Source organism: Rhinopithecus bieti, unplaced genomic scaffold, assembly GCF_001698545.2.
Source record: "Rhinopithecus bieti isolate Rb0 unplaced genomic scaffold, ASM169854v2 scaffold_11380, whole genome shotgun sequence".
Taxonomy (NCBI): Eukaryota; Metazoa; Chordata; class Mammalia; order Primates; family Cercopithecidae; genus Rhinopithecus; species Rhinopithecus bieti.
The window spans coordinates 536,025-550,758 of NW_016807225.1; the positions used below are offsets into that span (position 1 = coordinate 536,025).

General features: G+C 40.1%; 1 protein-coding gene across 1 annotated transcript in view; it reads left to right on the forward strand.

Annotated features, from left to right (window-relative positions):
- The window catches only part of LIN52 (lin-52 DREAM MuvB core complex component), a 121,268-nt gene that overhangs the window by 18,916 nt on the left and 87,618 nt on the right, over positions 1-14,734 (forward strand). Inside the window, exon 5 of the mRNA XM_017880484.1 lies at positions 2,603-2,686. Coding sequence (XP_017735973.1) covers positions 2,603-2,686 — 84 coding nt within the window. The remainder of the gene's footprint in view (positions 1-2,602; positions 2,687-14,734) is intronic.

Here is a 14,734-nt window from a genome sequence, read left to right on the forward strand (position 1 = left end):
TTTTTTTCAGACGGAGACTCGTTCTTGTTGCCCAGGCTGGAGTGCAGTGGTGCGATCTTGGCTCACTGCAGCCTCCGCCTCCTGGGTTCAAGCGATTCTCCTGCCTCAGCCTCCTGAGTAGCTGGAACTACAGGCACCCCCTACCACACCCAGCTAATTTTTGTATTTTTGGTAGAGATGGGGTTTCAACATATTGGCCAGGCTGGTCTCGAACTCCTGACCTCCAGTGATCCACCCACCTCGGCCTCCCAGAGTGCTGGGATTACAGGTGTGAGCCACCATGCCCAGCGTAAACTGTGCTCTTTTAAGTCTAGTCTCTTTCCAGTATAACACAAGTGCCTTATTTAGAATTTACTGCCATATATTATCAGTACTATTAAATGACAACCTCTTAGTGGGTTAAGACCTATTTTTTATTTTTTTATCCCATCACTTTCTTCTATAAAGAATATTATAGGTAGTGAATATTGTTGTTTGATAAATGATTTGAAACTCAATCACAAAGTGGAAATTTAAATTAAAAAACATTAATTTTCCATGATTTTTGCCCTACTTTATTTATTTTATCATCCTTCTGGTGATAAGATTCATGATGATTGTGAAGTAATAGACTGAAATTAAGGTAAAAACCTGGGATTCTTGAGGTTTTTAAACAGCTGAACATATCAAGAAGGTCTACTTATGCTAGGTGTAGATAATGACTGTGGCATGATAAATGAGATTAAAAAAACACCTTTATTTGATTTTAGAAGTAATTCATTGTTCTTCATGAAATGCTTAAATGCAGATTCCCTCCTCCCGCCATGGAAAATTAAGTCTCAAGGGCATCTCAGGTTCATTCTTCTAATGTTTCAAACAGACATTTTTATAATATCTCATCAGCATGTGTTTCTTAAGGGAACTCTAAATTTTTAGTGAGGGATCATAGCATTATATTCTATGCAAACTGACCTGTGTCTTAAACCTAAAAGGAATTGGGTGCTGTTTAAATAAAAATTCAGGAAAGAAAATGTTTAAATATTGTCTTTGTGTGTGTGTGTGTGTGTGTGTGCAGGAGACTGGAGGTTTTTTTTATTACTCAGTCTCCCCGAGAATTTGGGGATCAGAGTTTTTAAGGATAATTTGGTGGGCTGGGGGGACAGTGAGTTGCTAGTGCTGATTGATTGGGCCGGAGATGAAATCACAGGGAGTCAGAACTGTCTTCTTGTGCTGAGTCAGTTCCTGGGTGGGGGCCACAAGATCAGATGAACCAGTTTATTGATCTGGGTGGTACCAACTGATCCATCAAATGCAAGGCCTGCAAAATATCTCAAGCACAGAAACACCCAATAGTGAAACCACCACTACAGAAGTGTAACTGTGATGGTGAAAGAGATCTGACCTAAGCAACTCCCATTTGCTCCTAACCTCCAACAGTACGCTGTCTTTTTACTTAGTAAAAGATTTTATAGGAATTTGGTTTGAAGGGAAAGTTTAGATTTTTATTTAGTCTTTGTTTTCTAAACTTAGGGAAATGGGGAGTAGTAAGTTTTGTTGCCACTTTATTATAAGTCGAAATAATGTGGACTTACAATTAACAGTGGAGACAATATCCATTTTGTCAGATCAGATGTGTCTTCAAGTCTTTCTTAATGCTATATCAAAAGACAAGGTTTTACATTTTAATGACGTATTCCAAACGAATGTTATAAATAATGTTTCCTGAAGATGAAACACTTAACTTGTTATTTTATTATTTTTTCTTGTTTTACTTGAGAAAGGGTCTCCCTTTGTCACCCAGACTGTAGTGCGGTGGTGCCATCATGGCTCACTGCAGCCTTGACCTCCTGGTGATCCTCCCACCCCAGCCTCCTCAGTAGCTGGGACTACAGGCATACACCACCATACCCAGCTAATTTTATTTTATTTTATTTTATTTTATTTTATTTTGAGATGGAATCTCACTTTGTTGCCTAGGCTGGAGTGCAGTGGTACAGTCTCAGCTGTCTGCAGCCTTTGCCTCCTGGGTTAAAGTGATTCTCCTGTTTCAGCCTTCTGAGTAGCTGGGACTACAGATGCCTGCCACCACACCCAGTTAATCCTTACATTTTTAGTAGAGACAGGGTTTCACCAGCTTGGCCAGGCTGGTCTCAAACCCCTGACCTCAGGTGATCTGTCCACCTTGGCCTTCCAAAGTGCTAGGATTACAGGTGTGAGCCACCGTGCCTGGCTGAATTTTTGTATTATTTTTATACAGGTGAGGTATCATGTTTCCCAGGCTGGTCTTGAACTCCTGGGCTCAAGCGATCCTCTTGCCTTAGCCTCCCAAGTCGCTGGGACTGCAGGCATGTGCTACTGTGCCCGGCTAATTCTGTTTTAATGCAAATTCGTTTATTATTAAGTGGGTAAGCTTATCTGAGGAATTTTGCCATAGTGGGAAAATTCCCTGATTTGTGTGTGTGTGTGTGTGTGTAAGATTGGGGAAGGAGTTACGGATCCATTTTCTACTTATTCAGTGGTAATTAAGCTTGAAAACTTGTATAACAAGAGTTCCCAACCCAAATAAGTTGCTACTAGAGAAGAGTGGAAAGAAATGATGTTGAAATAAATGATTCTGTTTCAGAACTGGGGAGTCTCACCACGGCTAATTTGATGGAGAAGGTACGAGGCCTACAGAACCTAGCCTATCAGCTGGGGCTGGATGAGTGTGAGTACTCCAATCGCATTTTTTCAGGGTTACATGCTGTGTATTATCACCATGAGCTCCAGTTATAATTCAGAAAGTATATTAGGGAAAAGAGAAGCGTTCTGAAGGTAAGAAGTCAATCTAATTCATTGACTTTTTATGGTGGAGTGTGGTGGAATAATTACTGGATTTACTAGGTAACAAATATTTTTCTTTATACAGTAAAACTATATTGAAATCCCTTCAGGTTATTATCTCATTTTTAAATAGACAAGAGTCTTACTATGTTGCACAGGCTGGTCTTCAACTCCTGGGCTCAAGTGATCCTCCTACCTTAGCCTCTGAAGTAGCTGGGACTACAAGCATGTACCATTGTGCCTGGGTAATTTAAAAATTTTTTTGTAGAGACAGAGTCTCACTATATTGCCCAGGCTAGTCTTGAACTCTTGGGTTTAAGTGATCCTCTTGCCTCAGCCTTCCAAAGTGCTGGGATTATAGGCATGAACCACCATGCCCAAACAGCATTTTACTTTACAAATAAATTTAAGGCTGGCCGTAGTGGCTCATGCCTGTAATCCCAGCTACTTAGGAGGCTGAGGATGGAGAATCACTTGAAACTGGGAGGCAGAGGTTGCAGTGAGCCAAGATCATGCCACTGCACTCCAGCCTGGGCGACAGAGTGAGACTGTCTCAAAAAGAAGAAATTTAATTTAAAATTTCTGATTTTCAACTGATAGTCGTCACTTCCTCGGGCCTCTTTATCCTTCCTTTATTTCTATTACTGTCATCAGCAGTTGGCTCTCTTTTACCAAGAAAACATTTTTGAATTGGTTATGGAATCAAGAAATAGAGAACAACAAACTGCTTCAAGATACAGTTGTTAGCTGGTCTGCTAAGTTCACACATTAATACCTAACTCTTCTCTATATACTGGTAATTTATTTCTTATGATTAAAGTTTATACTTTGGCAAAATTACTAGTTACCATGTATGTCATGGACCTCCTTCATCTATAATGAAAAGGCAAATCTGTGATTAGTAAGTTCGTGAATGTGAGACTTTCATAGTTGATTTTGTTCCCTTGATTTTGTTTCTAGCTTTGGATAATAAATGCTGTAATGATCGTTATGATCAAGGCTTTATCTCTTTGTGTCAGTGTTTTTCAATGAAGTAAATGTTATGCTTGTTATATCAAGAAGATGCTGTATTACCAAATAGATTTGTCAGTAGTATTATCTATAGTTATAGCTGAAATTATGGTCCTTCTAATTAGTTTCTCTTTTTCTGCTTTCCTACTGAGAAAGGTGATGAAGTATTTTTTCCTGCTTTTTATTATTTATACCAAAGTGGAGTGAACGGAATAATGACCCATGGCCCAACTTCAATAACCAACATATAGCCAATCTTGTTTTACTTATAACAATTTCCTATAGCTACTTTAAAGCAAATTCCAGGCATCATATTACCCCATTGCTGAGTAACTTTGTATGTGTTTCCAGAAGACAAGGACTCACTTTCTTTTTCTGTCTTGTTTTGTTTTGTTTTGTTTTGAGGCAGTCTTGCTCTGTGGCCCAGGCTGGAGTTCAGTGGCACGATCTCGGCTCATGGCAACCTCCATCTCCTGGGTTCAAGTGATTTTCCTCCCTTAGCCTCCTGAGGAGCTGGGACTACAGGGATGCACCACCATGCCTGGCCAATTTTTGTATTTTTAGTAGAGATGGGGTTTCACCATGGTGCCCAGGCTGGTCTCAAACTCCTTACCTCAAATAATATGCCCACCTTGGCCTCCCAAAGTGCTGGGATTACAGGCGTGAGCCACCACACCTGGCCTGTTTTTGTTTTTTTTTTTCCATTCTCTTCAGGAACACTGACACAAAATGTAAAATTTTTTTTTTTTTTTTTGAGATGGAGTTTTGCTCTTGTTGCCCAGGCTGGAGTGCAATGGCACAATCTTGGTTCACCACAACCTCCACCTCCCAGGTTCAAGCAATTCTCCTGCCTCAGCCTCCCGAGTAGCTAGGATTACAGGCATGTGCCACCACTCCCAGCTAATTTTGTATTTTTAGTAGAGATGGGGTTTCTCCATTTTGGTCAGGCTGGTCTTGAACTCCTGACCTCAGGTCATTGGCCCAACTCCGCCTCCCAAAGTGCTGGGATTATAGGCGTGAGCCACCGTGCCTGGCTGTTTTGTTTTTTGTTTTTTTTTGTTTTGTTTGTTTTTTAAGAGACTGGGTTTTTCTATGTTGCCTAGGCTAGACTTGAGTTCCTGGGCTCCAGCAATCATCCCACCTCAGCCTTCTGAGTAGCTGAGACTACAGGCACATACCACTGTGCCTGGCTTTTTTTTTTTTTTTTTTTTTGAGACGTAGTCTCGCTCTGTCGCCAGGTTGGAGATTGGAGTGCAGTGGCCCGATCTTGGCTCACTGCAACCTCCGCCTCCTGGGTTCAAGCGATTCTCCTGCCTCAGCCTCCCAAGTAGCTGAGATTACAGGCGCACACCACCATGCCTGGCTAATTTTTTTTAGTAGAGACGGGGTTTCACCATGTTGGCCAGGATGGTCTCAATCTCCTGACCTGGTGATCCACCTGCCATGGTCTCCCAAAGTGCCAGGACTACAGGAGTGAGCCACTGCGCCTGGCTGGCTACTGTTACTTTTTAAAAATATAACAGTAGTTTCATTATTATGCCTAAAATTTTTTTTACAAACTTGTTAAATATCATCAAATAGCCAATCAGGGTTTAGATTTCTCCAGTTGACTCATAAATGTCTTTATACAGTTCATTTGTTGGCGTCTGGGTCTAAATAAGGTTCATATACTGTATTTCATATGTCTCTGAAATCTTTTTTAGCCTATCATACCTACACCTGCATTTTATTTCCCCTTGTCGTTTGTTAAACCTAGTCATTTGTTCTATAGATTTGCAAAATCTGGGTTTTGTTGATTGCATTCCTGTGGTGGAGCTTAACATGTTCACCTATCCCCTTTTTTTTTTGAGACGGAGTCTCCCTCTGTCGCCCGGGCTGGAGTGCAGTGGGCGGATCTCAGCTCACTGCAAGCTCCGCCTCCCGGGTTTACGCCATTCTCCTGCTTCAGCCTCCCGAGTAGCTGGGACTACAGACGCCCGCCACCTCGCCCGGCTAGTTTTTTGTATTTTTTAGTAGAGACGAGGCTTCGCCGTGTTAGCCAGGATGGTCTCGATCTCCTGACCTCGTGATCCGCCCGTCTCGGCCTCCCAAAGTGCTGGGATTACAGGCTTGAGCCACCGCGCCCGGCCACCGTATCCCTTTTTTATGCTGCGCTGGATTGTTATAAGCTTGCACAGATACAGGCTTGATTTTTTTTTTTTTATTTTGTCAAGAATATTTCACAGTTGGTGTTGGATACATTATGTGTGCTGGTCTTTCTTTTTGTGATATTAAGATTAATAGTTGATTGTTTCTAGATCTAACTATCAGGAAATAAAAAGGGATAGGTGAACGTGTTAAGCTCTACCACAGGAATGTAATCAACAAAACCCAGAATTTGAAAAATCTACAGAACAAATGACTAGGTTTAACAAATGATGGGGAAATAACATGCAGGTGGAACTATGACAATCAGATGTATTCATTGTAATATTCTTTATCAGTCTTATACCTAGAGTAGCAGGCTTTGATCACAGTCTAGATTTACTATTTTATTATAGGTTGCAAGTTAGTAATATTCTGTCATTTCTCTTATTGACTAGAATTTTTCTGAAAAGACTTTATCTTATCGACTATTTGGTTACTTTGAAAGCTGCTCCTACTGGCGTGATGGGATAAATGATTCTTTTTCTTTCTTTATTAGTTTTCAGAATAATTAATTTGTTCCCTAAGCATCAGTAAAGTTTATTTTAATGGCTTTCAACGGAATCAAAACTTGGTGTGGCATTTGTTACTTTTAAAATCCACACAGTTAAAGCCATTATTACTGCTAACTGTTTATATTTCTAAAAACTTAAGGCTTTGGGGGGTGGGGGTTTGAAGCCATTTAATTCAGCCACCTTCAGCACTAAACCAAAACTGTACAAGAGAAATGCTTGTTTCTGCCAAATGAGTCCCATGAGCACAGCTGAGATTTTTCAGAATTATCTTCTAGTTCAAAATTTGGTGTTGTTTCAATTTCTGTAGCAGTGCTTTGCAACTGATTGCCATTTTCCTTGACCATCGTGAATTTAGCTGACACGAAATAGTTTTAAAATTTAGAATTAGAAACAATTACATTGATGTGTATTGAACTTCTTACATACAGTCTCTCTTTGTTTTATTGTGTGTAGTGTATTTGCATAAAAACAAGATTTTTTTTGTGCTTACAGATTATTCATCTACTCTAGGGGTTGGCTTTTACTTGACACCCTAATCTGGTGTTTTGATGTCTAAATCCTCTTTCCTACATTAATTGAGAGGATGACATGGATGAAAAATAAGCAGTAGGAACTGATGAATCCCCAAGGACCAGTGATCCTGTTTTTATGCAAATATCTGCACTGATAAAGATGATGGAAAGAAAAAAAATGCAAAAAATATTTGTCCTCAAAACATGATTGTTTGTCACTTCCCAAGAGCATTGTTAAATGTTAGTATAGAAATTATATGAACCTTCTAGGGCTGATAGTAACTAGATCGTGTCTTTTGGAAGATGAATGCTACCCTTTGAATTGGTACATGATTATGCCTCAGATAACCCTTTTGGTGTGCAAATTTTGGAATGCAGTAACTTTTCTTATAGGCATTTATAGTCTCTCAGATGATTGAGGCCTCTTGGCTTGATTTGGGCAGTTAATTTATATGAAATTCCCTTGAAATATACAGAAATATTTTAAAAAGTAAAACTCTGCCTTAGCATATAAAGAATTCCATTTCTATTATTTCCATCTGAGCTCAGAGTCCTCCCTCTTTTACTGGAACTATGTTATAGTCACCTTCTAGCTGGTCCCCCTGCCTCTCAACTACCCCATTCCAGTCTATCTTGTTACTGCTGCCACATTGTTTTTATGTTTGTTTTTTTGAGACAAGGTCTCACTCTCATCCGGGCTGGAGTGCCATGGCATTATCCTGGCTCACTGTAGCCTCGAACTCCTGGGCTCAAAGGATCCTCCCACCTCAGCCTCCCAAGTAGCTGGGACTGCAGGTGCAGTGCCACCATATCCGGCTAATTTTTTTGATATTTTGTAGAGACGAGGTCTCACTATGTTGCCCAGACTGGTCTTGAACTCCTGGACTCAACCAGTCCTCCCTCCTTGGCCTCTCAAAGTGCTGAAATTATAGACATGAACCACCATGCCTACCCTGGCCTGATTTGTTTATTTTTATTTATTTATTTATTTATTTATTTATTTATTTTGAGGCAGTGGCTTGCTTTGTCTCCCAGGCTGGAATGCAGTAGTGCAGTCTTGGCTCACTGCAGCCTCCACCTCCCAGGCTCAAGTGATTCTTATGCTTCAGCCGTCCAGGTAGCTGAGATTACAGGTGTGTACCACCATGCCCAGCTTTTTAAAAATATTTTTAGTAGAGATGGGATTTTGCTATGTTGGCCAGGCTGGTCTTGAACTCCTGTCCTCAAGTGATTTGCCCGCCTGACCTCCCAGAGTGCTGGGATTACAGGTGTGAGCCACCACGCCCGGCCCCAGCCTGATTTTTTGAAGTACATTTTCTTCTCTTTGTCTTTTGCTCATAAATCGTTACCCACAGGATAAAATTTTGGCCCCTTGTGTGGCATTCAAAATCCTTTGCACTCTGGCTCTCACCAGATTACTCTAGCCTTCTTACATCTCCCCTACCAAAACACGTTCACTGTCTCTGTCTGAAGCTTCTGGAAATTGCTCTTTTTCTGGGTAGTTGCTGTTTTAGTGATGAGATGTAATATTTGAAGGTCTTATAATGTCTGAAATGTCTTCTCTTATGACAGTGGATGGTAAACAGCACAGAATAAATACAGTGTGAAACTTGTTGATGATGGCTTGGTTTATCTTCTACTTGAACCCTACTCCATCACTATTATTACATGCGTATGATCCTGATTTAGACCTGTTAAATTTCAACACTACATTGCTTCCTTTGTTCCTAAGATTCATTATCATGAATCCTATTGAATACTAGTTCTCAGCAGTTTTAACCTCACTCTTTCTGGAATAATTCCCCATCTTCTTAGTTCTACTCATGCTATTCCTTTTTCTCAGTAAGCTGTCCTTCTTCTATCAGCCTTCCCTTTTCATCCTTGATTTAGAAAGTGAACATTCTCTGTGGCCTCTCACATTGCCCCTAGAGCAGTTTGTTTGTTTGATTTGTAAGGTGCTTTTACCATTCTTGGAGATTTTTGGTACATGTCTCAGTCCTTGGATTGATTATAACTTTTAAGATAAGAATCATATTTTACTTTTCAGCCCATAGATTTTTTCCCCATCTCTGAAGACCACAAACCAGTTAGTAGTCATGCACATGACCTACTTACTAGCTATCTTTGAAATATGTTTAAATAAAATGTGAAAACTGGGAAAGCAGAGGATCGTATCATTTGAAACTAGGGACCCTGATGCATTTGGTTTTTTTCTCTTTTTTTTTTTTTGTAATGGCTTTATTGAGATGTAATTCACATAGTCTATAATTCACCCATTTATAGTGTGCAATTCAGCGAATTTTTGTATATTCAGAATTTTGCAGTCACCACCACAACCAATTTTACAACATTTTCATCACCTGAAAAACCTTGTACCCATTAGCAGTCACTCCCTATTACTTCCCAAACTCCCCAGACCTAGGCTGTTACCTATTGGTTTCATGTCTCTCTGGATTTGCCTCATCTGGACATTTCATGTAAATGAAATCATATAATATGTGGTTTCTTGTGACTGGATTCTTTCTGTTAAGATGTTTTCAGTGTTCAATTATGTTATAGCATGTATCAGTGCTTTATTTCTTTTCATGACTGAATAATATTCCATTGTATAGATACTCCACATCGTATTTATCTACCTGGTGATGGGCATTTGAGTTGTTTTCAGTACTTGGCTACTATAAATAATGCTGCTGTGAACATTCGGGTTCAACCAAACACACAATTTTTTTGGTAAACGTTTTCATTTTCTTAGGTTTATAGCTAGAGGTGGCATTTCTGGGTCATGTGGTAACTCTATATCTGATCTATTGAGGAATTGTCAGACTGTTTTCCAAACTAGCTGAACCACTTTGCATTCCCACAAGCAGCGTATAAGTGGTCCAGTTTTCTCACATTCTTGCCAACACTTGTTATTTGTATTTTTTTCTTTTAATTATTTTCATGTCCCTCAGAGGGTGTGAAGTAGTGTCTCATTGTGGTTTGGATTTGCATTTGTCTAGTAATAATGGTGTTGAGCATGTTTTCATGTGCTTATATATCTTCTTTGGAGAACTATCAATTCAGATCCTTTGCTTATTTGTAAATTGTATTGTTTGTGTTTTTATTATTGAATTGTAAGACTTCATTATATATTCTAGAAAGAAGTCACTTATCAGATAGATGATTTGCAAAAGTCTTCTCTCATTCTATAAGTTGTCTTTTTACTTTCTTAATGGTGTCCTTTGAATCACAAAGCTTTAAATTTTGATGAAATCCAATGTATCTATTTTGTTGTTGCTTGTGTTTTAGTGTCCTACCTGAGAAACCATTGCCTAATGCAGGGTCTCAAAAATTTATGCCTGTGTTTTCTTTTAAAAGTTTTATAGTTTTATCTTTTAGATTTAGGTCTTCGATTCATTTTAAGTTACTTTTTATATTTGGTGTGAGATAGGGATCTAAATTCATTCTTTCGCATGTGGAGATCCAGTTTTCTTAGCATAATTTAGAAGCATCATTGAAAAGACTATCCTTTTTCTGTTGAATTGTCTTGACATCCTTGTCAAAAATCAGTTGGCAGCTGGGCATGGTGGCTCACACCTGTAATCCCAGCACTTTGGGAGGCCAAGGTGGGAGAATTGCTTGAGCCCAGAAGTTTGAGACAAGCCTGGGCAACAAAGTGAGACTCCATCTCTACAAAAAAATTAAAAATTAGCCATATGTGGTGCTGTGCACCCATATTCTCACCTACTCAGGAGGCAGAGCCTGGGAGGTCGAGGCTTCAGTGAACCATGATCACACCTCTGCACTCCAGCCTCGGTTACAGGGAGAGACCCTGCCTCAAAATAAAAACAATTAGTTGGCCATAAATGTGAAGGTTTATTTCTAGACTCTCAATTCTATTCCATTGATTTAATCTCTCCTTATGCCAGTAATTCACTTTCTTGCTTATTGTAGCTTTGTAGTAAGTTTCGAAATTGGGGTGTGTGAACTTTCCAACATCAACAATGTTTTGCAGTTTTCAAAGCATAAATATTATACTTCATTTGTTAAATTTTTTCCTAAGTACTTTATTCTTTTTGATGCTATTATAAATGGAATTGTTTTCTTAATTTCATTTTCAGTTTGCTCATTGCTACTATTGAGAAATAGATTTAATTTTTGTATATTGATCTTGTACCCTGCAACTTCGTTGAACTTATTTCTTTAGTTCTAATAATGTTTTAGTAGATTATTTGTAATTTTCTATATAGAGAATTGTCATTTGCAAATAAAGACAATTTTGCTTCTTCATTTCCATTCTGATTGCCTTTAAATTAATTCTTTTGCCTAATTGCCCTGGCTAGAAATTCCAGTACAGTGTTGAATAAACGTGGCAGGAGTGGACATCCTTGACTTTTCCTGATTTTTAGGAGAAAGGATTAGGTATAGTGTTAGCTGTGGGTTTTTTGTAGGTGTGCTTTAATGTAAATATTACCTTCTAAAAAAGCTTTGAGGAATTTAGCTTACTTTGATATAAGTAGTTGTTTCTACTGATTAATCATATAATTATTAATCTCATAATTCTGTATGTTCATGTAGCAGTTTAATGGGACTGTTATTTGGTTAAATTTAATCACTGTTGTTTTTTAAAAGCAACATTTCATTGTAAAAAGATTGAGAGGGATGCCACAGGAGGGATGACTTCTTTTTTTTTATTATTTTTTTATTTTTTGAGACCGGAGTCTCGCTCTGTCGCCCAGGCTTGGAGTGCAGTGGCCGGATCTCAGCTCACTGCAAGCTCCGGCTCCCGGGTTTACGGCCATTCTCCTCCTGCCTCAGCTCCGGAGTAAGCTGGGACTACAGGGCGCGCCGCCACCTCGCCCGGCTAGATTTTTGTATTTTTTAAGTAAGAAGACGGTTTCACCGTGTTGCCAGGAATGGTCTCGATCTCTGACCTCGTGATCCGCCGCGTCTCGGCCTCGCCAAAGTGTGGGATTACAGGGGCTTGAGCCACCGCGGCCCGGGCCAGGGAATGACTTCTTGAAAAGAGTTTGTAACCAGCCTGGGCAACAAAACCAAGACTCCATTTCTAAAAGAAAAAGATTGAGGCCGGCGTGGTGGCTCACGCTTGTAATCCTAGCACTTTGGGAGGCTGAGGCAGGCAGATCACCCGAGGTCAGGAGTTTGGGACCAGCCTGGCCAACATGGTGAAACCTTGTCTCTGCAAAAATACAAAAATTAGCTGGGCATGGTGGCGCACACCTGTGGTCCCAGTTACTCGGGAGGCTGAGGCAGAAGAATCGCTTGAACCTGGGAGGCGGAGGTTGCAGTGAGCTGAGATCATGCCACTGCACTCCAGCCTGGGTGACAGAGTGAGACTCCATCTCAAAAAAAAAAAAAAAAAAAAAAGGCCAGGCATGGTGCCTCATGCCTGTAATCCCAGCACTTTGGGAGGCCAAGGCAGGCGGATCACGAGGTCAGGAGATCGAGACCATCCTGGCTAACACAGTGAAACCCCGTCTCTACTAAAAAATATCAAATATTAGCTGGGTGTGGTGGCAGGCGCCTGTATGTAGTCCCAGCTACTCAGGAGGCTGAGGCAGGAGAATGGTATGAACCTGGGAGGTGGAGCTTGTAGTGAGCCGAGATTGTACCACTGTACTCCAGCCTGGGTGTCAGAGTGAGACACCATCTCAAAAAAAAAAAAAAAAAAAGATGGAGATGTCCCCATTTAAAACTTAATACTTTATCCCATTAATCTACATTGATGAAGTTGTCTATACAACTTTACTATTTGGTACTTTATTTGATGGTAGTAACTAAGAAAAACTTCTGCTATCAGGAAGCAGAAGTTTCCACAGCACTAACCTGTGGTATACTAGACTTCTCTACTCTCTGGGCATGTGATTTTCAAATAAGTGATCATTTACATTTAGAAGTTGTTTCCCATCTAGATAAAATTCTAAACAGCTCTTTTGATTTTTAATTTTAATATATAAAGGAGGGAAGGGAGAGTATAACTGTGATTCTTACACCTTTTTGTTTTTTTGGAGACAGGGTCTCGGTTGCCCAGGCTAGAGTGCAGTGGTGCAGTCATAACTCACTGCAGCCTTGACCTCCCAGGTTCAAGCAGTCCTCCCAGCCCAGCCTCTCGAGTAGCTGGAACCACAGGAGAGTGCCACTATGCCTGACTGATTTTTTTTTAATTTTTATTTTGTAGAGATGGGGTCTCCCTGTGTTGTCCAGGCTGGCTTCATCCTCCTGGGCTCAAGCAGTCATCCTGCCTCAGCCTCCCAAAACGCTGGGATTATAGGTGTGAACCATCATGCCCTGCCCCTGGGTATTTTTTTTCTTTTTATTATTTATTTATTTATATATTTTTGTGGGCTAACATCAAAATTATTTGTCTGGCTTCCCTTATTAGGCCTATTAAGTTCTACCTCTCATATAATTAAATTAATAGCCCTTAACTGAGGAGAAAAAATCATCTAGCCTTTAACCTCTAGATGGCAGCATGAGTCTTTCTGTACCACTAACAGACTCTTGAACTGGATTTTTGATCTATATAAAAACTTATTGTGATTTCTTTTTCTTTTTTTCTTTTTTTTTTGAGACAGAGTTTCGCTCTTGTTGCCCAGGCTGGAGTGCAATGGCTTGATCTCGGCTCACTGCAACCTTCGCCTCCCGGGTTCAAGCTATTCTCCTGCCTCAGCCTCCTGAGTAGCTGGGATTACAGGCATGCACCATCATGCCAGGCTAATTTTGTATTTGTGGTAGAGATGGGGTTTCTCCATGTTGGTCAGGCTGGTCTTGAACTCCTGACCTCAGGTGATCTGCCCACCTTGGCCTCCCAAAGTGCTGGGATTACAGGCATGAGCCACGGCGCCTGGCCTCTTCTTGTGATTTTTACCAGACTACTTGCCTAACTTTGTTGATACTTTGTTGATTTTGATTTTAGCTTTTGTTTTCTTTTATCTCTTCATCTTTTTTTTTACATGTTTCCTTTTTTTTTTTCAATTTTTTTTTTTGAGACAGGTTTCACTCTCACCCAGGCTGGAGTGTAGCGGTGCAATCTCAGCTCCCTGCAACCTCTGCCTCTGGTTCAAGCGATTCTCCCACTTAGTACAAAAAAATTCTAAAAATGTGATTGATTCAATACCTTTTATATCTGCATATAAGACCCTAAAAATGGGTTAAGTTATCTTATCTCAATAATTTCCCCTACCAGTGGCTTATCTTGTATCCTTGGACTCTGTTGGTTTTCATGTGATATCAGGCAATGAATGCTCTATTACATTAAACAGGAATGTTAGCTAAAGTTGATGAAACTACCTTGGAATAATTAGTCCTTCAAGAAAAATTTAATTGTTTTAAAATAAAGCTTTCAAATATTTAACCATTTTGAATAGCAAAAGAATGAAGTGTCCTGTTTAGCAACTGTTTGGGTGACTACTTCATGCAAGGCTATGTAGGGGATAGGAAGATAATTACTGCCCTCGTGTAGATTAAAATCTAGTACGAAAGGAAGATAAGACAGCTAAGGTAAATGAATCTTAAAAAAATATAGAGGAGAGGCCAGGCGCGGTGGCTCAAGCCTGTAATCCCAGCACTTTGGGAGGCCGAGACGGGCGGATCACGAGGTCAGGAGATCGAGACCATCCTGGCTAACACGGTGAAACCCCGTCTCTACTAAAAAAAAGACAAAAAGCTAGCCGGGCGAGGTGACGGGCGCCTGTAGTCCCAGCTACTCGG